Source organism: Heloderma suspectum, chromosome 4 (genome assembly GCF_057233095.1).
Source record: "Heloderma suspectum isolate Gila_16-S chromosome 4, 16-S_ref, whole genome shotgun sequence".
NCBI classification, from domain to species: domain Eukaryota; kingdom Metazoa; phylum Chordata; class Lepidosauria; order Squamata; family Helodermatidae; genus Heloderma; species Heloderma suspectum.
In genome coordinates this window covers 186,330,659-186,355,244 of record NC_139461.1, presented here as the reverse complement: position 1 = coordinate 186,355,244, position 24,586 = coordinate 186,330,659, and the positions used below count along the sequence as shown (strand labels likewise).

The following is a 24,586-nucleotide window of genomic DNA, read 5'->3' as shown; positions in this document are numbered from 1 at the left end:
GCTCCCTGACCTCCAGGGTCTGACTTTCCTGATTAGTATTCTGGGGGTGTCTGAGGGACGAAAGCCCACTGTCTGTCTTCAGGGCTGGTGGCAGCGCTCGCTCGCTCTCTCACTCACTCACTCACTCTCTTTTTTTTTGGGGGGGGGGGAACTGTAAGCCACCAACCTACGACCCTGTAAGGATGCAATTGCTGTGCTGAACAATAAAGGAAATGTGTAAAACCTACTTTTCCATGTAAAGGTCCATGTAGCAAAAGCATGGCGTCTTGATTTTAATTAGTAAAGTCTACCTTGTTGCATATCAATTAAAACCACAGTGATTAGAGTGTGTTTTTGGTGGATTCTTTAAAATATATCAGGAATATTTGAAAGTCTAATTTTATGACTGTAAAATGAACTTTAACAAAACATAGTAGTAAGGAAAGGCAGTAATTGTTATTAAACTGTAAATGATACACCATACAAGGGACGGAAAATGAACAGAATCTTAAATTTAACTGAAATCCCAATCAAACTGCTAGAAATTAACAGTTAAATGAAACACTAACTGAAAGAAGATTTACTGGAAAGGACACTTAGACCTTTTTGGGAATCTCATGAACATGCTCCAAGTTTTCCTTCTGTTAATCTGACAAGAATGTGACTAAATGGAACTAGTTAGAAATTAATTACAATATTTTTAAATGCATCTTATGTTCAACATGTTGAGGAAGTGAAGAGTGAGACTGAAAATCCACTCCATAGCATAATTAAGCTGAAATACTCATACTTTTTCAATCCCACTGATGTTAACAAAACATAACTAGCTAAAATCCAACTGCTCTGGATTATTTTGTGAGCTAGTTTGTGAGCTAGTATACAACTACTTAATTTTCTTACAAATAACTGGGACCACTAGATTATTATATTCCACAAGAACAACTGCTGAATGGATTTCACATGAATAAAATCTATGAACAGCCAAATAAAACTGGACCGTTCATTAATTTTAAAGGGCAGGAAGGAAATAGTTCTTTATAACTATGAACGTTAACATTTTCACCAGTTTATATACCAACACCACGCTTGTAATTATTCTGCTGCACAGCAAGCAGATGATATACCCCATCCTTGATCTGTTTGCTACATCAGCAAATCTGAGGAATGATTTCCATAAAATCTGAGAATATCAACCTATTCTTATTATAATATGACCCCACTAGATAAATCCCAATTAACTGCAAAAGCCCCCAGCAACACACTGAAATTACAATTGAAAATATTACAGAGCATTGTCAATTCAAAATATAGTTGTAATTTTAAAAAATGGCACTATTTTACATGACAGTAAACTACGATTCACTTAATTCCTTAACTGACTCCTATAAATCTATGAAAGAATTCTTTCCATGAGGTTTTTGTTTGATTACAAGATATATTTTAATAATTATCTTGAAATCTAGATTAAACTGAATGTGCATCCTACATGGAATCTATGTAGATATTTCAGTAGAAAAATATTTTGAATTCCATATCCTAGCAATTCTCATTTCAAAAATGTAGACCTATTCTGGATCAGAAATTAAAAGCACAAACATTTTGAGGACCCAGATATTTCCATAATTTTTCTTTTACTCGTTGTTTTTAAAGCGCACTAAATTTACGCTGCTTGCGGTGACACTGACCAAGTCATTTCCTTCAGGATCCACTTGATTCCAGTGAAGGTTTCTATGGGTTTTAGGCGACAGTATTAAACTGATGGGTTTACTCCTGTTTTTCTTTTTCTTTTTAAATCCCCAACCCTGAAATTAAAAATCAAATCTCAAAAGGTAGTTGAGATAGCAATGATTTACAGGGACAGAACGGGCCAAACTTTCCCCCTGTCCTCCTGCCCCATGGGGCTTGGGGAGTGAGGAGCAATCTCATTTTGGCACGAAGTTGATTAAAAAAAAATGGGAAAAATGTTTTGTAATTCACAAAACCTCACTTCTGCACTAGCAGGTGTTTATCCTGATGGAGAGCTTTAGTGAGTTTTGCTGAATCATGGAGGCAGGTAGTTTGTTACTTCATTTGGATGCTTCTGAGCTGGGACGGTCTCTCTAGAGGGCACTTGGGTAGAAGTTGTACAGCACGGTGGAAGAAACCTTAGAAGCAGCTGTCCAAGTCCTGAAGGATTTGGTTGAACTTGGTTATCTTGCTTGATTTCTGTATCATTAACATTAAGCCGCAGAAAAGAGTGGCGCTATAATCAGCATGTACAAGAGCAAATGAATGAATGCCTGCTCACAGTATTATGTTCCAGCAGATCGTTCAGGAGTTATTCCGACAGTGATCTTGTGTCTTAAACAGCTGTAAACATTTTGGCAGCTCCTTATGCACCTCTTAAAGGGCACAGGGACACTTGTGTCATATTGGACTCGCCCATTTTAACCAGGAATGCACGGCAAATTTTGGGGGTGCAATGTTTTAAAGGGTCACTGTTCAGCAAACAGAGTTTTAAAGATCAATAAAAGATCAGCGGTCATAACCATTGTTAGTTCTGCTACAAGCTTGGTGTGTTCTTTGGATACTGGGAATATGATTCTATTTAGGCCTATTATCTTGGCAGAGCTACCCTTGGTACTGAATATGTGCTACCAAGGAGACAGCCCTATGAATAGACAACTTCTAAGCACGGGCATGATCCATTTTGAGCTGAAGTATATGGGAAGGCTCTCTCACTGATTCTAATGGAGTTGGACTGTGCCCTACTTATACTTAAGACTGAAGGATGTGTGTAAATTTTGTCATGCTTGGCTATAAAAGGTTAAATTCCTACACTGTTGCTTAACACTAATATACAACTAAATGAATAACAAAATGAAAAAACAAAGAGCAGGATCTTAAGACAGCTACAGAAACACTTTGAAAAACATACATCAATGAATTAGATTTATTAAAGTTGTCAGTTTTACCTCATACAACAGACATCCTAAAGACCATATATCTGATTTGAAGTTGTATCCGTTTTCATGGATTCTCTCTGGAGACATGTAATAAGGTGTTCCCACTACAACATATATAGAAACATAATAAACAACCAAATCCTTATAACTTCATCACAATGCTTTCAAGCCAGATACATTCCAGCATTTGGTTTGAAAAATTATTATTTAATGGTAATTACAACAAATATTACAGAGCATAAAGATAACCACACAGAAGGATGTTGTAAATGAACATAAACTTGTATGGCTGAAAGTTTATTTTAAATGAGCTTGGTTTTATAAAGTTAAATTTATAAAACTATTTATACAAAGACAAAAAGTAAACTTTCCAGAATTATCAGTAAGTTCCATCTCAATGACTTTGCAAGTCAGACAATTATATTACTCAACACTAATGATGCAAACTACAAAACTCATGGAATATTTTACAGCAGCCTCCTCCAACCTGGTGACCTCCAGATGTGTTGGACTGCAATTCCCATCATTCCCAGGCAACAGTTACAGTCCAACACATCTGGAAGATTCCAGGTTGGGGGAGGTTGTTTTTACGGTATCAACATGGCTGGCTGGGGCATGCTGGGAGTTGTAGGACTTTTTTGTCTAAACATGCATGGGATTGCTCCCTCACCCATTTGCACAGCACTCCTTACATAAAAATTATACTACAGTTGTTTAACTAATGGGTTATCTCCTTCATACTTTAGTCTTCTTTCTAAGTAGGTATGGGGCCCTAGTAAATGGCTACTGATTAACATACAAAAAATCTGGATTTTACTATGGCTAAATCCTGTCTTTTTTAAAAAAAATCACATCTGAAGAACATTTAAAATCAGCAGTAATTATTAGTTACTGGTCTTTAAATTTTTAATTTGTAAAGTTTAAAAAATATAACTAACATCCTCATTTTATTAAAAAAAAAAACTTTCAAAAAAATCAAGAACCCCTTCCCCTCTCCTGAAATAACAGAAGTATTTTTTTTTCCTTTACATCATTCTAGTATGGGGCATTCCTCAAAAAAATAATTAAGGACACAATCCCGTGCATGTTTAGATAAAGTCCTATAAGTCCCAATTGTAGGACTTTTTTCTTTAGGGCATAGGGTTGTGCCCTAAGAATAACTGAAGTGGTAGGATCAAAGGTTAAGAAAAAAAGGAGAGGGAGAAAAGAAATGAATTAATTCTTTGTTGTTGCTTATTCGTTCAATCGCTTCCAATTCTTCGTGACTTCATGGACCAGCCCACACCAGAGCTTCCTGTCGGCCGTCACCACCCCCAGCTCCCCCAAGGTCGAGTCCGTCACCTCCAGAATATCATCCATCCATCTTGCCCTTGGTCGGCCCCTCTTCCTTTTGCCTTCCACTTTCCCTAGCATCAGCATCTTCTCCAGGGTATCCTGTCTTCTCATTATGTGGCCAAACTACTTCAGTTCTGCCTTTAATAGCATTCCCTCAAGTGAGCAGTCTGGCTTTATTTCCTGGAGTATGGACTGGTTTGATCTTCTTGCAGTCCAAGGCACTCTCAGAATTTTCCTCCAACACCACAGTTCAAAAGCATCTATCTTCCTTCGCTCAGCCTTCCTTATGGTCCAGCTCTCGCAGCCATAGGTTACTATGGGGAATACCATTGCTTTAACTATGCGGACCTTTGTTGTCAGTGTGATGTCTCTGCTCTTAACTATTTTATCAAGATTTGTCATTGCATATAAAAAAGGAAACCTCGATAAGGCCAACATCTCTAAGAATTACTTCATATGGGTCAGTTTTCCTAAAAGTTGTATACTGTCTCTTCTGAAAGGCTGCATGTCTCAGATTCCTGATCCATGTGCTCATGGCAAAAGAAACACTCCCATCACGTTTCACAAGCAATGGAGGGTGTGTATCTGTGTGTATTTCCCTACATAGACTTTACCTTTGAGTAGGAAAGATGACTTGTACAAAAGTTGCTTTACTAAGAATAACAGACATTTTCAAATAGATAAATTCAAATTGATTGAATTTGTTTCCAAGTAAATGAATTCAGGGTTGATAAGACAAGATTTGTGTAACAAAAGTCAAAAAAAGATGAGAACTCAAACGCTTCATAGGCTAACACTCTACAGGACCAAAGTTCTATATAACCAGTTTTTAAATCAGTGTATATATGAGAACTCATTGTTCTAGACCAGAGTGTATTCTTTTACTTAAAGATTTATATAGTGTCTAAAAATGCACTAACAGTGCAATCCTACATACATCTACTCACAAGTAAATATCATAGAGTTAAATTGTGTTTACTCCCAAATAAGTGAGCATAGGCTTGTATCCTAACAATACAATCCTTTACATGTCTACTCAGAAGTAAACCTCAGTAGGGCTTCTTCCCAGATATGTGGGTACAGGATTGCAGCCTAAATTATATTGGCAAGTAGATCCATTTAGGGCATGCATGAGGCGCTCCCTTTAAATCACTCCACAGGATGGCCACCGCCATATTGCGAGCTGTTCTTAAGCAGCAGCTCCCTATTTGCTGTATTCCAGGCTACTTGTTCCATTCCCCTAAAAAGTCCAACAGGAAAGGTTTGCTCTAGTGTGATGAAAAATTGCTTAATCCTTTCGGTAAGCCAAAACATTTCACTGAGTGGCTAGGCTGCCACATGCAGCAATTTTAAAAGGCTGTAATGTGCAGACAGGCCCTCGGGCCATTTTACATTGTTTCATACTCCAAGAAGTTTTGATGCTGTGTCAAAAAGGAGCCGAAAAATTTAAATGACACTGCAATTTAGCATGATAAACTACAGCATTCTTAAAATTAACTTTCTGATACAGATTTGAGCTGGAAAAGACCACCCAACAACTGCTGATAAAACCACACTTACGTTGCTCTGTTCTGATAGTTTCTGATGCCAGAATCTGCTTCACAGAAACAAAATTAATGTAATACTGATCTGGCTTTTAACAGGCTGCAGACCTGCAGCTTTTCCAGGTCTAACATATAGAGCAGGGAATTGGTGGAGAAACACTTTACAGAATCTACAGGGGGCAGCTGAAAACATTAAGACTTGAAGGTTTGTAGTTTACCAAAAGCAAAAGTACCTTTAACCAGTAGTTCTCAGAAACATGCTGTTACATTAGGGAATTGAGATGAGTGTGAAAGATTGATGATACAGTAAAAGAAGAGTAAAGGCCTGCATTTTGCAGAGTTTAGCCTAATCTAACACTTAACTATAATACAAACTGAAGCTTTCAATAATGAATTTCTGACTTCACACAAACAAATGAAAGAAATAACTGCTACATCCTACTCAGATCAATTTAACAAGAAATAAAACACGAGTTTTTTCAAAGGCTTTTTCTTTCACTCTTCTCAAAACGCAAGGACATGGGGGTCATCTAACAAAACTGGCTGGTAATAGGTAACGGATGGATAAAAGCAGGAATTTCTCCATGCAATGCATAATTAACCATAGAGTTCATTGCCACAGGAATGGATCGTGTGATGGCCACTAGCATAAACTGCCTTTAAAGTGACAACATAAAATTCACTGGGAAGAGGTCTATCAAAGGTTATTAGCCACAATGGCTAAAAAGGAAATCTTTATGTTCAGAAGGAAGTATACCTCCAATTACAAGATGCTGGTAACAAGCAAACGTTCATTATTTTGCCCTGTCTTTGAGTTTCCAAGAGATCAGGTTCACCACTGTAGAACAAGTGTGGACAGAAGATAGACTTGGATCTACTGGTAGAATGCTGGATGATTTCCAGTAGATGAGCAAGCATATATGGCTCGCAATTGTTCAACAATAGCAGTGAAAAATGACTTCTCCACCCATCTTAAATTATGCTGCTGAAATGAAGAAAGCATGGGGTAATCATGAGTGGATTTTTGTGTGACTGTGAGCTCCATTCAGTTTCAGTACTCAAAATTTCTGGACTTAGAGTTCTTTGATTCTAAGTGTATTTCTTTTGCATCAGGCTCCAGTCAGCAAATCTTGGGCAAAGTAGATCCTATAAGCCTGAAGTCTGCCCACGCCTCTGTAGAACACCGAGGGTTGTATCCAACCCTGACCATCTGCCAGCAGAATGGAAATGGCTGCCGGAACAGTTTCCTCCTCCTCCCTGAGGTCTACCACGCACCACCAAATCTGCTCCTGCGGATTAGGAGACCCTCCAGAGCAGATCTGGAAAGTGCACAGAGAGCTCCAGGGGGGAAGGAAAGCAAGGGGAAGTTTACTCACACAACATTGGATTTAAGCCTGAATGTTAAGCTAGATGACTCTGAAAGGTAGTTCTTCTTAGTCTCTTATGCTAGATCGTTGCAGTGGACTAATGTCAAGCTGAGGCCATCTTAACATGGATCCCGCTGCCTGCTCTATGATCAAGAAGGATCCACAGTACGTTTGTAACACTGACAACTCTACTGCTCTAAAAAGGAAAAAGCATTTGACAAAATTACGTAGGAGGAGAAGAACAAATGCACTATAAGCAAAGAGAGAAGATTGCACGAGACAAAAATAGAGTAATCTGCACAGTAGAAGCAGCCTATGATTTTTACTTGTATTTCCAAAGCAGTGAATGCTACTGTGCAATCAGAAAGAAAATAAATGGCCTTCATTCCCGCTAATGGAGTCTTCCAGGCTGCTCCCTCTTGCTGCCTGCCCCTCCCCCTCCATTATTTCTGGAAGTAACTCAAAGTGGGGAAGTGGGTCTGTAGGCTATTTTGGGGTGTGTGAACACCACAACAGAAGGACCACCAGGTCCCGCATGCAGAGAGGCGATGATGCCACCACAGCCCAGATGCATCAACAGGACTGATCGGGATCTACTATGGACCAGACCTGGCCCTTTAGTGGAGAGATGGACTTTACAATGTGCTGCATCTGTCCACTGCTCAAAACCAAGAGTGAACATACCAACATCCAAAAATCATATGGGAAGAACAAGACTGCTTCCCAAAGTAACATTGAACCTTTTAAAAATCCTCCTCCAACAAGCTCAGTCACAACAGGACTAGCTTAAATCTGAGTAAGCATTTCATAGTCCAAATGCAAATGAGCGTTCTTCCGATGAAACGTATTCTTTAATCTCTACCACAACAGATTACTAAAAGAGGAACACAGATGATTTGTTTGCATCCACTTTGTATTCAAGAAATTAATTTCATACATAATTATAAAATCAAGGATTTCTCTCTGACCTAAAGAATGCGCAGCTGTAGTTTTGGAGCTGAAAAACCTTCCCAATCCAAGATCTCCAAGTTTTACTACTCCTGTAGCTGTAATGAATACATTTGCTGGTTTAATGTCTGTAGAAAGAAAGAAAAAATTAAAATAGTTTTAAGCAGGAGTAAAAGTCCATTATTGCAGCATTATCTATAATGTGTGGGTAGTCATTGCATTTTGCTTCCTGTTGAATATATTCATAAGTACTGCTTTAAAGGTATTTAAAATGACTAATTATTACCTTGGACAGGCAGTCTTCAAACATGGTACATACTCAAACTTCTCATACAATATTATCCATAAAAAGTTACTGAACAACAATAAATGTATTTATAAATCCACTATTTAGTGTTCTATACAGAATGAGGGAATGATGCTCTGTGGGTGGTAACTACTCCCTTGTTAGGGATACTGATTTACCTCCTGGTAAAACAGTTATGACTGTGGCTGCAAGCTGGTAGGCTTCCAGAATTTTCTTGGGGAGTTTTCAGTCAGCTTTGTCATCTGCCCTATCAAATCCCTTGTCCCTCAAGAATACAGAATTAGCTCAGTGGTTGATGCAGTAGCCCTCAACAGTTTAAGACTAGGATACTTAAATGACTGTCTTTTCTGCCATGGTCCTACCTGTCCACTCAGACCAGCTGAAGAAGGCTTTTTGTACATCCCACCACCATCTGAGTTGCAACTGGCAGGAAAATGAGAGAATATCCTCTGCTGTGGTGCCCAGGCTACTGAACTCCCTACCCTGGCAGATCTGTCTGGTGCCAACACTGTACCAACAGTGATTATGTACCAATCCTGGTTAAAAACAGGGTTGGATCCAGAGTGGCATTTAGCAGCGTTCCACTTGCTATGGAGCATGGGAGTGGGGAAGCAATCTTTGTGATTATTCCTTCCCCCTGTGGCCCACAATGCCTCCTGAAAAGCTACTCTGGAGGGCTGGAGCATCCTCTGGAGAAGCAGGAGTACTGAAGCAGGGCTGCAGTAGGAAGGGAGAATAAGCAAAGTTCACCTCCCTGCCCTCCTTCTCCAGTAGGGAACTTCCACTGAATCCCAGTGGTTCCCAGTGCCTTCAGTGAGCAGAAGTAGCCCCTCTGTTCCTGGAATACCCAATCTGGGTCCCATCCATAGGGTAAGATCCAGAATACGTTAATTGAACTTAGAGATGAGAGACAGACAGACAGACAGAGAGAGAGAGAGATTCCACTGAAATCAATAAGACTTAAGTCATGATTAGTATATCTCAACTATTTCAATAAAAATTCAGTTCAACTAACTTAAGTTTGGATATAACCCAGAGATGCACCAGTGGGCTTTTGGCCCGACTAGCACTTTTATTTGCCCGGTTCCCTTTGTTTTCTGAATTTTCTGAACAGACCTCCTGCTCTTGTCTGTGATTACTTTATGACTCAGTTGTAGTAAAACTGTTCTTATTAGCTGCCTTGGGCACTCCCAGTGATGCGGAAAGGCAGAATATAAATATGTTAATAAACACATAGCTCCAAGGCACCCTTTCCCACAAACTAGAGCCCACCCTTCTCCTTGTATTCCAAAAAGAACAGCAGGGACCACAGCTTGAGCAGCAGTGGTGAAAACTGAGCAAATGCATCCAAACACAAGCTAGAGCCTATCTGAAGCCCTAAGATGAGGCAGTGAAATCTTCCTTCACCTCTATCATTGTGTCTACACTATGTTGTCTGATGGAGCTTTCCACAGCTATTACAGCCTTAGTTGTGACCAAATTCAACCTTTGCTCGTACATTACTAAGAACTTTGTGGATAAAACTGCTCACCGCCATGTTGATTTAGATGTTAGGTATGGATTCTATATAGAGTCCACAAACTCTACCTGTACTTTTTTTAAAGATGTGTTTTGATTGACGTGACATGACCTGAGGAAGTAGACAGTGGAAAGGTGTGATATACCAGATGTGAACAAGACCCCTGCTTGTCCTGACTGGTTTTACCCATTTAGGAAAAGCTGACCAGGCTAATCAAGGGGGTGAGAAATGCCTCACTTCAGGAGAGGGTGAGTCTAGCCCCCTTCAAAGAGGTGAAAGCAAAACCTTTGTGTCTGTTTTAAAACCATGGGGCCTACAGAATGTGAATAACCTTATTTCTAATTGCAATTGCAATTCTTGGGCAGGATAACTAAATAATCTCAACTGGGAGGCTTTAAACTAAACTTCACTTTGGATGGCTTTCCTATTTGGTTATGAGACAAGAGTTTGGGTTTACCAAATATTAGGAGTACAGCCTTCATAATTTGGAAAAACAAAACCCAAAGATATTTGATTTCTTTGAAAATCAGAGATACTTTGCCACAAACTGCAACCATTTTATTTTTGATCCAGCAGTAACTGAAATGCACACTTCAGTGTGTCACACTGTGGTGATAGCACAGCACTAACTGATCAGGAATCAGATTTCCTGCAGTTAAAATATTATTGTCTAATGACATTAGGCCCATTGCAACAGTTTGAAGCTGACGTTTCTGACACGACTTCACAACCAAGCCTTTTTTATTTTTCTTTCAATCTCTGTATTTGGACTACATCAGCTTGGTTAAACTTTAACTTGGTTAAATGCAATTAAGTTACCTCGATGCATGACACGCCGTGAATGCATATGCTCCAAAGCGCTGCATAGCTGAACAAAGTACTTCCAAACAGTCCTTTCTGGAATCAGCCTCTTCTGCTTCTTAAAATGCTTTAAAATAATAAAAATTATACTGCCAATCCGGATTTGTGAATAGGGTGAAGTTGCAAAATAATAACTTATTTAACATTATAAATTCTATCAGCATTTCAAGCAAGAAATGATTAATACCATCAAGGGGGCAGGGTGACCTTTGACTGAAGAGAAGATTCCCTCAAGATTTTTTTTTTTCTTAAAAGAACTGGATCTGAAGAAACCCAGCTTGGACCCAAGGGAAAGGCTGGTAAGCCAGAGTCTGACTGGGAACTTACTCATAATTTAAACTGAACCGCAGTTTCAGGATTGGGAGGTATTATTATTTATTTTATTTAAATTTATTTATTCAATTTATACAAGGTAGAGCTTTTGGTGACAGTAGCTGTCCCCCCTATCCCTAATAAAGAATGTAGCTTTACATTGGGCAGTTTGGTTTACCATGACAGGACTGTGCTTCAGTGAGCCTCAAGCTTGCACTCTTACTCTCACTTCTCCTTCCTCTGGTACAGCCACAAGGAAGAGATTGGACACTTTTGTTTCTACTTTAACCACAGTTTAGCATTATGTCTGAACCCTAAACTGTGGTTAATCTTAACTATGATTTGTTGAAACAAGCCAGCTTCATAGCCCATGGTTTATTGTGACGTCCGAAGTAGCTCATCAGAATATATTCCAATGCTCCCATTTTAGTATTATTAAATTGGTGCACAAACTGCCACCCAATGGTTTTATTTTTGTGACTTGTCTTCTTCCACAAAGCACATATGGTTTCCCTCCAATATTTTATCCTCACAACAGCTAAGGGTTAGAGATAATTACTGATCTAAATGAGACTCTCAATATAAAATACACCACACTGACTCTCAGTAAATATTTAACACAACCAAAATGTACCTACCTTGGCCAGAAGCACAGTGTGTATGTGTGAGCGCACGCGCGCGCGCACACACACACACACACACACATTTCTTTCACAAACTATAATAGCAGGATAGCAAAACAACTGCAAGTTCTCTTTTATAGTAGGCTAACAAGAGCACTGCCAGCTCTAAAAACTTGCAAGTTTGGCAGATGTAAAGTTGCCTTCACAGATATTCAATCTGAGACGAAAACTGCTGCCCATAAGTCTGCCACTCATCTATCATTTTTATATGATACTTTCCTTTTCTTGACAGGATAAGGTTAAGTGGGATAACGAAAATGGCTTTAAAAGGAAATTATCAGCTGTACATTAAGTGTGTCAACCAATATTTGAATCAAATGTCTCACAAACTACATTGGCAACCTATGTCCTTAAAGTGACACAAACCTGCCTGTCAACCTACTGATGTTTTTGTTCAACATAGTTAAACGCATACTGACTAAACAGCTGCCTCTGCAGAGGTTACAGCACGACTCTCCAATTCTGAACACATTTATTTGGATGCTGTATTGATTTCCAAGGAACTATGAGCAAAGCAAATTGAAACATTCAGAAAAAGCGCATGGTAATATCCTGCTGGACCACATTTTAGAACTCACGGGGAGGTAACATTTTTAAATGCTCTACACCAAAATCTGCTGGGAAGTCAGGAGGTAGAGTTTTTGCCTAGCACTAATACACTAGCTTGCCACTTGCAGAGGGCGACCATTCAAACACACATACTTTCATCACCACACGCATTCTGTAGTGCCATGGGAGGACTGAGCCACACAAGTCTCCTGAATATTAAATCTGCTCTTAATTCCATATGAGGATTAATGCAAGGGTCAAGAAGCTATACAATCATCATTCATTTAAAATGGCGAACTCATGAATACACTGCTCAGCAATGTGCTAAGGCTGAGTTGCTAACAGTAAACATCTGCAATTCTTTTTGATTTGTAGGCCTGGTTCAGATATACCTATTTCTAGTTTGACAGACAGCGAACAAGCATTGTGCCTGTGCGCTCCCACCTCTCCTTTTAGTTTCATATCCTGGCTGAAGTATGAAGTTTACCAGTTCAGATGTAATGGGGAATTGTGGTTTAATACAGGGGTAGGTAGAAGGTAGATCAGGATCTACTGGTAGATCTCTGGCAATCTGCAATAGATTAGCAAGGGTTTCCAAAGCCAAACAGTTTAATAAGAGCAAATACAATTGCAAAAAAAAAAAACTATACCAAAGCTGCTTTATGTTAATTGCTTATCTGTAGCGATGTGTTTAACTGCAATTAAAGGTAAAGGGGGGGGGGGAAGGGGGGAGAGAGGGAGAGAATTTGCACCCAAGAGGAGATGGGAAGAAGGGGGCAATCCTGTAACCTGCTTCTGATCTCTTAACCACTGTTAAAGAAAGAGCAATGTTACATCTGCACTGGCTCTAAGAAAAAAGAAACATACACAAAACAGTAAAATATATGCATGTTCTTTATTATTATTAAAGAACACATGCGCACACACACACTTTTAGATGATTTTTTCACAGTATTTTCAAAAACACAAATGAGGCAATGTTTGAATGCCAGTTCCTTAAATGCTATCTTTACTCAGACCTGGATTGAATCCAAACAAATTCTATCTATCTGTTCTTCCCATAGCTGGGATTTGCATATCAGAGGATTGTTTGATGTCAACAAGGCGACAGAGACCAGGTTTCTTTTCGCTTAAAAACAAATATACAACTTCAAGTATACACATATAAAAGCATATTTCTTTGTTTTTAACATGAATTCTGAAAAGATTTTAACAATCAACTTTTAAACAAACTTCCCCTGCTAATTATAAAAACTCCTTGGACAATACCTGCTGTACCTAGATATTCCATAGTATATTATAACAGGCAAATACAACTTTTCCAAGTTTTGTTGTGTTATGGTACCACATGGGGGTATGTACAAAAAATACAATTCACAAAACTGATGCGATAAAATCACCTTGTGATGACTTTATTAGACCAGAAAAGTGTTTTAAGAAGACTATCAGGTCCCATATGTTAGACTCCGGACAAAGTTCCATTTGCTTACCAATTACTCTTGGCGAAGGATAGTAATTGCCCCAGGTAAGTAACAAAGGACACAATCCTGTGCATGTTTAGACAGAGAAAAGGCCTACAACTCCCAGCATGACCCAGGCAGCCATGTGCCCTAAATGGCAAAATGCACCTGCCTTAGAGGGGGTGCTTTCATTCATTCTCCCTGTTGGCATCAAGGGACTAACTCGGAAGCTAGGAGCAACTTCCCAAGGCATTATTTTCAAGGCACACATGAAGCGACCTTGCTGCAGCTAAACTGGAGGCTAAGTTGAGGAGCAGCATACATGTGCAGGGTGGCACTTAACTCAATGCACATAAACAAGGTGCTTTCCTGCTCTCTTTTAAACTCAAAAAACTAGCAGCATAGCAAAGAGGCATTTGCCACCAACTTTAGAGGTAGTAACGATAACTCAAAATATGCCATGCAAGGCTACCAGACATTAGGCAAGGTGGAAGACACTTAAGTATCAGCTGCTTGTCAGAATCTCCCCACATAAGAGCAGCCCTATTGGATCAGACCAAAAGCCTATTTAGTCCAGCATTCAGCTCACAGAGTGGCTGAACAGACGCCTATGGGAAGCCCATAAGCAGAACAGGAATGCATAGCACCCACCTGCTTCTGTTCCCCAACAACTAAGATTCAGAAACATAACATGCCCGATATATAGCCATCCTGGTTAGTAGCCACTGATAGCCTTATCTTCCATGAATGTCTAATCTGCTTTTAGAGCCATCCAAGTTGGCGGCTTCACTGGATAACCCCAAGTTCAAGTATTATTGGAGGAGAAAAACATGTCCCTATCCACTTTCACCACACCATGCATATGTCTGTACACCTCTATCACGTCCCCCCTTACTCACCTTTCTCTGAGCTAAAAACCCCAAACGTTGTAACCTTTCTTCACAGACAAGATCCTCTAGCCCCTCAATCATTTTCATTGTCCTTTTCTGTACTTTTTCCAGCTCTGTGACCAGAATTCCAGGAATGACTGCACCATAGCTTTCTATAATGGTGCTATGATATTAGCAGCTTTATTTTCAATCCCTTTCCTAATAATCCCAGAACAATGGAATTCTGGGTCCACATTTTCAGCAAGCTCCGTTTTCCTGGTCAATCACCGTTATCTCAGACCCCCATCAGCATATATGTGAAGTTGGGAGGTTTTTTGTCCCAAGCTGCATCGCTTTACACTTGCTTACACTGAACCACATATGTCTTTTTATTGGCCATTCCTCCTGTTTGGAGAGATCCTTTTGGAGCTCTTCGCTGACCCTTTTTGTTTTTCCCAGCCTGTCTAATTTGGTATCATCCGCAAACTTGGCCACCTCACTGCTTAGCCTAACTCCAGATTATTCATAACTACACACCATGGAGACCCTTTGTGAGGTCATCCAATCCCTGCAGCCAGTGAACGCTTGCAGCAGACAGCCAGTTGTCTTGAAGGAAATAAGTCTATTACAGCTGTTAGCCCAGCCTTTGTTACAGGCTTCCTCAATCATGTATATTATGTTATATGAAGTCTTCTACTATGCAGTAGAAAGTCTGGCTTTGTCTGTGACAGTGTTCATTCCTAAGAGTACTTTGCTTAAGGGGGTCTGCCTGTCAGTCTTTATTGATGTTCAAGAAGCAAGTAAAAAGGTATTTTTGATTAAAACACACAGACAAAACATATCATGGACACTGGTCAACTAGCTACTCTGGCGTAAAGGGTATAAATAAAATCTTATTTTATTGATTTTTTTACTTTGTTTATACTGTCTTAATTGATTAATTTATATTGCTTAAAATTGCTTTTGCATTTTCTTCTCAGTAAGGAGGATCCAGAAACAAGGTTTGGATGTAAACAGAGCTTCACTTTATTTCTAAACCCTAAACGTATACCTGTCTTTTTCCCTCACATCCTCCTTCCTCCCCTTTCTCTCTCTTCCCTCCTTCCTTCTCCCTCCTCCTGGGACCCTCTAGGGACAAACTTCTTAATAACTTAAAACAAGGAAGTGCATGCAACTATTACAACAACTGCTTTTATTTACTGTAAGTCATTCTGAATGTTAGAAAAGCTACTCTATTTTAATAAACAGCTTAATGTAAACATACTATAAAAACAAATACGATTTTTAAAACGTCATCCAATGCATCATACTGACTGAACCTGCAAACTATGAGGTGAAATTAATGGAATATAGCTACATATAAAAGCTTTGATCTAAAGAACTATAAGAAGAAGGAGAAACTGTTTCATAAACTCACACAAGCTAGCGGAAGACTTCTTATAGCGCAGCGCCAGAATGTGCCAGGGATACCATTATAGTATGAGAAACAAGGTGAACAAAGGATGAAATAGGCCACAGCATATAAACTCTAGTGGGCTGTTAAAAGGCCCTACAAAAGAGCCTGTGTAAACAGAATAACATATCTGGATTTAGGGTTACTTTTCTCACGCAGCACTCTCCTATTAGTTCAGAAACAGCCTGTGTGTAAGTGAAATAGGCTTCCCACTAGCTGAGGGCATCTTTGTGTCCAAGCCAATTTATCTGGGATTAGAAATTGGATTATAGTAAAAAAAAAATTTCAACTACTGCTGCAATATCCCATGACTAGACCCCACCATGTCATTGGATTTGACTTGCATACGTTGTATCTGCGTGAAGGAAAGTTGGAAACAATTCAAGGGAGTGTTGAGGTTGGATGAGGGTTCAACAGGACTAAAGGAACTAGGCATGCTTAGAGAAAACAAATTTAAGTGAGAATATGCTGATATTTCTAAAATATTTAAAGAGAGTGTTGGAAAGAAGAAGAAAACCAATGAAGAGTCTTGTGGCATCTTAAAGACGTGGGCTTTTGTAGGATAGAATCTCTTATCACATTAGCAAAGGAGCTCTGAATGGTTGGGAGCACATCTTATTGGCACATAATTGGTCTTGCAGCAAAACTGAAATACAATGGGTTAGATCCAGATTTACACTGGATCAACTGGGCTGGTGGAAGTGGACTTGCTTGCCCCTCCTTCCCACAGCAGCCCCTCCAGCCCCATAAAAATGCTGGACAATGACTGGGTTTGCACAACACAACAACCCACCATGAGCAGCTAACCATTGAGGGTTGCTGTATAGTCCGAGCCCGGCACGTTTTCCTGACCCTGTTAAATGGGGTGAACTGTGGTGTGGGAGGGGAGAGGGATCCCAAAAAATCAGGCAGAGGGACCTTCCACAAACTGAGCCCTTCTTGTTGTGGAAGGCAGATTCTGGATCCAACCCAAAAAACTGAGATTGCTGTATGCAGTGTTACCAGGAGTGTCCTTACAGGTCAGACCAATGCAGAGCATGGATGAATTCATGATCTGTGTCAGAGCAAGTGTGTCCCACTCTTTCCAGAGAGCAAAGAATGTATCCAATTAATGCAACTTTGCATTCAATCTTCATATTTGGAAAGTCAGTATTAATGCAGAGATAACTTCAGAGTTTAATGGTGAATGATTATACGAGGAAGTAGTTAAGATGGATTGCTTTAGACCGCCTATTTTTCAGTATTTTCAATTACTCACTTTATGGATAAATATTCTTGCTTACATACAAAATCAAATTTTGAATTATTAATTACAGGTTTTTCTTCACATAAACTTTTTTTGTTTTAAAATCATGAGAATGTATTTTATTTAAGAAGAAACTGGAGACAGATATGGAGGGAGCAATCCTATGGCCGCTAAACAGTGACTACACAGCCATAGGATATGTTGTTTTCCAGGTACGGACCTCAGAGCCTGTGCTCCAAGGTCGGTTCCTGGAGAATCAACCTCCCCCAATTCCATGCTGCCTCAGCCTCATCCTCCGTGCTTGCAAAAGGAGCGCAAAGGAGTCAGAAAGGGGCGTGGCTGGGTGCGTTCCAGGGTGGGGAGAGCATAGCTGCCTGTACGACACATCCAATGTGTCATACAGAAGCCTCCTTCCCTGCTCTGTGCTTGAGAAGCGCAGAGGGAACAATCCCCTCCGTGCTTCTCCTGCCCTACTTTGGATAGGTGGTCGCCTCTGAGTTCAGAGGCGGCCGCCGATCTCAATAGGATTGAGCCCTAACTGACTGATCTCAAAAACGGAATGATCCTGGATAATAGCATGCCAATTAAACTGATCGGTGCCAATTTAAATAAGCATTGAAAACACACCTTATCAATGGTATTTTATTCAACATAAACATTATTTATTCTACCCCCAAGTGTTTGAATGCAGACATTATGTACATTTTTTTGGTCATGTCCACTTATACAAAGATTCCAGAAGGAGGTTTTGAATAAGATTCAGAAAATACTGGGAAATGTTGTTTCCACAGGTCCCCAAAGGTTTTGTTGGGTTGTTTAAAAGGGGGCACAGACATAGATTTAGAATTAATCTTTACTCTACTGGCAGCTGCACAAATTTGTACAGTGACGTACTGGAGGACCTCACAAATTCCAACCGTTTCATAGAGGCTTAAAAACATGGGAATTGCCTTATTAACAAAGTTAACTTATTTTTGAGAAGTTATTTCAGACATCAATTTGACAAGTTTATATATTTAGACATCAGTTTGACAAGAATACTGAGAGATGGTTTTAGTTCACAACCTTTTGGAAAAATAATTTTGAAGTTTAAGTGGAACCATATGTTTTCCTTTTTGTGTTATGATTATGCTAGTTTGTTCTTCCTAATATCATAATCATGTTTATAAGTATATTTTGTAATTATCGTAACAGAAGTAACAAAAGACAGTGTTAATACCACCTGAAGGAATTACTGTTTATAATGAGAAAACAATTCACTGCCACTAATCAATCCAGAAGAAACAGTAAAAATTTTGCTAGTATGGGGGGATAGCTACACCACAAACTTAATATTAATTAAGCACCCCCAGCTTAATATTAATTCGTTTGTATTTATTTTGCACAATCCATAGCAAACTCAAGGAACATAGCTTGTTTCTCTTCCTGTTGTGGCATAGGAAAAGCCATGAAGGAGGCTATAGTGGGGAGTCTTTCTGGCTGCCACGAGCAAGCAGTGAGGCTTTTAAAAAGTGTATTTTCAAAAAATCAAAAGAAAAACCTTGACCACTTCAGCCTAAGGTAAGCCTTCCTCCCATATGAATATTTCTCAGAAATTTCCACCCTCCGAAAGCCATGGAAAAGCACCCCATTTTTGTAAGTGGGTGAATGGTCCTATGAAACTGGGGGTGGACTTCGATCATTTTGGTCACCCTTTTCTGCACTTTTTACCAATCTACAATATCCTTTTTGAGGTGTGGTGACTAAAACTGTTCACAGTATTATTCCAAGTGTGGTTGTTGCTGGTTGTTAGTAACTTTAAAATTACCAGCTCTCTCCCCACCCTCAAGTTACAACCCCCCCTCCCCCCACCTCCATAAAACAAAGTTAACAGATATTATTGGGGCTTGTCAGCACTTGTGTTGGGTGAGTGTTTGCATCAGAACAGAAAGAGTTGAGGATTGGGTCTTAAATAAAAATAACATATTACCAAAAAAAGTTAAGAAACAAAAAGTCAAAGAAACAAAAAATTACACAAAATAGATAGTACAGGTAACTTTTAACAGCAAGGACACATGTAGTCAATTCAAAGCATTACTTTTATTTCCTTTAAGAAGGTACTTAATAAAAAATATATTAACTTGAGACTTTGCTCTATAACTAATACATCTAACGTTAAAGTTGCCAGGTGTACTGTTGATTTTTATTTTTTTTAAGATTGAGAACAACTTTTAAAAACAAATACACAGAAAAGCTCAGAGGAAGAAGGTGACATAATGGCATAGATAACATACACTGTAGTGTTTGGGTAAACAGCACATGGTACACATCAAAAGCATTTCTCAGTTCTCAAAAAGCAGCAAGTGTCTTTAGCTTATATGAAAGTCTCAAATAAAAATGGGAATTTAAAACGTTTTAGTAAAAAAAAAAAAAACCCTTCTACATTTAACAAAGGAAAAATTCTTTAAAATGTGGTTTTGGCTAGGTTTGGCTATTTCAGGAAGCACCATTCCCCCCACCCCCGCTAAGAGCAACTTTGTATGTTCTCAAGAAGCGCAGAAAAGAGAAGCACATGTCATTTCTTCTGTCTCTGTAATGCATTACCTGACTCTCTAGGAATGAAGAAATGGGTGTGTGTGAAAGGAGACTCCCATCTATACCAGTCCTAAAAGTAGTTTTCAGCATTCACCTATACACACAACTCTACAGGGGTGCCTAGGAGTTTATTAGTACACCCATTACAGTCTACAGCCCAACTGAAGGCTCCTTTTTCATAGAATAGTAGGGTTGGAAGGGGCCTACAAGGCCATCGAGTCCAACCAACTTTTTACATTACCTGCACCATGTGCACCTCTTTGGTGACATCGGAAGTTCCAAACGACATGAGAAGAGTCAACGCTGCAGCTCCTTCTTGTGTCAGTGCAACCCCCTCTGGGAAACTGGACCATCACCAGCATGGGTAAGAATCACAACAGAGGCCTCTTCCGCCTGGCCCAAATCTTCCACTGTTACTAGTGCAGCGCAGCAGGGGCACACACTGCAACATTCCCCTGTCTATGTTATACCAGAAGGAATGCTTGCGCCATATCAACCAGGCCATGTATTGAGGTCATCTCTGAAGGCTCTCCTCCAGATGTGCCCACCATCTGAGGCTAGGTGGATGGTGATCAGGAGAGGGCCTTTCTGATTGCAGCATGCCATGTATGGAATTCTCCCCTCAGAGATGCTTGCCTGGCACCATCATTGCTTTTTTTCATGCCAAGCAAAGGTGGTTTTTAAGTGTATTGTTCTTTTAATCTATTAGATTTTGCATTGACTTTTGTATTTTGTTTTTGTAAACTGACCTGGAAGTATTGTTAAAGCACAGCAAATAATTATTTTAAATAAATAAAAATGGACATTCAGCTTGACAAGGTAGCAACACAGGTGTAGCAGGACTACTTTTCAAGCTGTTATTCAAGACTCTTATACTAGACCAGTGTCATTCAGACATCAACATGGATTTATATGAACAAGTTATCAAACACATCCCCGCTCTTCCTGGATCTCCCTCCAGGCTCAAACATTATCAGACTTCCTGTGGATTGAAGGCTGCCTAGTCCTAACCCTAAAGATAGAAACGAGTTATTTTACTTTATATACTATTATTGTGATGGATATAAGTGACTTTATTCTCAGTGCTGTGCAAATATTCACAGTGGGCCTTTGAGAGCTCTCTAAGATAACCCAAGGGACTAAACTAAAAGAACCCTTTTATCACTTGAAACAGCCCTGCTGGACAGCCCTGTACAGATGCAATGACGGTAGCAAAATATTCTTTCTTTGCCACTGATAGCGCCACAAAAGTAAGTTCTGAGCTCCAAATTATCTTTGGTTACACTTGGTTCAAGTTTTCCTCCAGTTGCTACCTGGCTGTCATTCCAACAGCTTCCTCACCCTCAACTATTTGGTATACAAAATAGCTATTCAGTGAGAAAGGTTGCTTAAGAGTGATAATATTGACAGCCCAGGTTGTTTCCAAATTCCATAATGAGACCAGAGCTTCGATGGGAGTGCCAACCATGCCAACAGGAAATTTCCCAAGAGCTCTGAGGAATCTCCCAGAATCCATCAGTGGACCATCTTAACAGGCCAACAACCCCCGCAAAGGGATGTTGCCATGGTAAGCCTAAATGTCACCAGAATGGATCTGACCATGACAACAGATTTAACACAAAACCCCCAGCTTCAGACCAAATCAGCAATTCAACCTGCCGCATTTGTTGGGTCAGTGTCAAACTGGGAAAGAAACAGGACTGTCATACTAACCCATAAGCTGCACCAGACAAGGCAGCCTCAGCATGGATCCTGAAATCTCTCAGATCCACTATTTTGAGAGTCCTCAAAACCAAATCCAAGACCACCTCCACCAGCTCAGGCAGGGAGTGTTAGGCAACCACCCTAATGGAATTCCAAACCAAATCTTAGCACCCAGATCAGCTACAAACACTCAAAACTGGAGTTTGACCAGACAGGAAACCTAGAGACGGGGAGGTGGGGGGAATCCCTACAGACCACAGTGTAGACCATATAAACCCTACCTTCTTTCCAACTACTTAGTCTGGAGTGGTTCTGCACAGAGGCCGAAAAAAAGCTGGGACAATCCAACCCCTCCCAGCCCATTCACTTAGGTCTCACTGATGGACACAGGGTCCACACCACCAACAGAATTTAATCCTGGATGGCACCTGTCTTTCCATACATTGATGTGGCTTTAAGCAACAGAACTACAGCTTGCTGGGTGAACAAACAATGTTCGCTGATCATGGAGAAGGGGACAGCCCTCAACTGTCTAAGGAGGTTCCACAATCAAATGCTCAGTAATGGCAGACAGGCCTCTCTGATAAAGATAGGGGTTTTTTTACCACTCCTGTTCTTAGTTTGCAAGTTAGGTACATGCTATTATATTTTTTTTCCATTTCCTGTGGGGTGATGGTTATTTATACTCAACAGACCCCAAGTGGATGCCCCAAGGGAGCTAAGAATGTATTCACAAACAAACGCTGTTATTCCTTCCTTTGCAATGCCCGCTAGTTCCTTCACATACAAAATGTTATAGAAAGAGGGAAAACCAGTTGTGATATTAAGTAAGTTTAAAAGTGGTTTGACAGAGGTTCCCTGAGGGTTGGAAGTTTGCAAACCATTGACCTATATGAATAAGCTAATTCACACAACTGTCAGCATGGTAGTGCCACCACAGTAAATCACCCAGTTAAACTTTTACAAATCGTATTACTTATTTTGTTTGCTCATTAGGGCAAGGCACTCAGCAGCACAACACCATGCTGAAGACTCATCCAAACCTTCTAACAAAAGAAAGGGACAGCAACCCATTAACATCCTTATTGGATTCCAAGAGCCTAATTACTGTTTTTCCCTGCTCATATGACAAACACCACTACTCTGAGGCATTCTCATTTCTCTGTGTTATATATCCTTCCCTTCTCTTGCTGCAATGCATTCATTACACTTCCCTCCTCCTCGCACCCCTTATACACTTAACATGAACTCATGTTGATCCCAGTACAAGAACTATGAAAACGTGAGTATACTGTGACACCTTATACATATTTGACAGCCTATCAGGCTGTGATTATTAACTTCAAACAGCAATCTGAGCTGACTACATTAAACACGATGCCTATGTTAAGAGGACATCAGAAACTTCCCTCAAAAAGAGATGAGTAAGAAATATCCAAATTTTAACAGAACTAAATTGCACTGTGGGCAACACTAGACATCGCTGGGATGAAATCATCCCAAAAAAGCATTCACAGGATTCACCAGTAAAGTAATCAATCATAAATGAAAATTGTGCATTTTTACAAAAATATGATTATAAACAGAGCTGGCCTCTCTGAACAAGTACCCCTGGGCTGATGGCATTAATGTAAACGTCTTCTTTTTTTGGTCCTCCTGTGAATTTGGAAAAGTATATAAAATGATTTTCAAATTTATAAAGGATATACCTGTATTTAACTATTCAAGAAGAACTGCTACCTTCATTAGATAGCTTCAAAAGATATTCTTGAAAAGTAACCACAGAGTTGAAATACTAGAATACTTATTTCAAATGGTTAAACACAAGACAATTAAATTGGCTAAAAGTTAACAGTTTGACAGCTCCAGGTAAAATAAAGGCATCAATAGACCATAATTAAATCTGTCAGAGAGACCTCATATTAATAAGTGTTATGTCAAATTGGAATATTTAGAAGAGAAAATAAAACCTTTATGTTGTAGGAAGTGTAAACCTACAGAATTATTAATTCATAAGCAAAATATATACAATTTGGTTATAAATATTAACAGGACATTGTCAATAGCGGATATCTTCGCTTAAAACTGTCACCTTGGCAAAGAATATTCTTCAAAGCACAAAGGCAAATTTCCAATAGTCTCTGCTATAAAGCAGAATTAATATTACTTCTAAAGGCCACAAAAATAATATTTTGATGGCACAGCGTGAGGACTAAATAAAAAGCATATACTTTTTATATCCAACAAACCTGAGACAGTTAAAAACAACAATAAACTAGTCTGGAGAACAAAGGCCTCATAGTGGAAGAAAAAGGTAATCTGACAAGGAGCAAATCAAAAAGATTGCATTTCCATGTAATGATCTAGCCAAGTTAAAGTATCTTAAATACACAGATTTTGAAGTAACTTATTTAGCTGAGTACAATTTAAGAAGAAGGGAGTGGGGAAACTACTATGCAATTGTTTAGGATTTTTGGTTGCATTTTTTAAAAAAATGTCTATGACTGGCTCTATGACTTAGTGTGCAATCCTATGGGGACAAGCGGTCACCTCCGAACTCAGAGGCGACTGCTTATCCAATTCAGGGCAGGAGAAGCGTGGAGGGGATTGTCCCCTCTGCACTTCAGCCGCCCTGCATTTGCAACTAGACAGCCGATTTCAGTTATCTATCTGCAGGAAGGCAGAGCAGAGAAGTGGCTACCCAACGACACATAGGATGTGTCGTACCTGCATTCCACCTTCCTCACCCCGGAACGCCCCCAGGAACGCCCCATTTTCGCCACTCTGCACTCCTCTTTTGAGCGCAGAGCTTTTCCGAGCTGCTTGTGAGGCAGCGCATGGGGGGGTCGGTTCTCAGGGAACCAGCCTCGGTGTGCGGGCTCCAAGGTCAGTTCCTGGAAACCGACGTATCCTATGGCCGTCTAGCCACTG

At 39.7% G+C, this 24,586-nt stretch overlaps 1 protein-coding gene across 8 annotated transcripts in view; it reads right to left on the bottom strand.

The window, feature by feature from the left end:
* Positions 1-24,586, bottom strand: part of NEK7 (NIMA related kinase 7) — a 79,085-nt gene that overhangs the window by 22,703 nt on the left and 31,796 nt on the right. For all 8 annotated transcript variants that reach the window (XM_084851509.1, XM_084851512.1, XM_084851511.1 and 5 more), the window contains exons 6-8: positions 10,764-10,872; positions 8,139-8,246; positions 2,934-3,028 (exon numbers count right to left, since the gene is read on the bottom strand). In XM_084851509.1, coding sequence (XP_084707635.1) covers positions 2,934-3,028; positions 8,139-8,246; positions 10,764-10,872 — 312 coding nt within the window. The remainder of the gene's footprint in view (positions 1-2,933; positions 3,029-8,138; positions 8,247-10,763; positions 10,873-24,586) is intronic.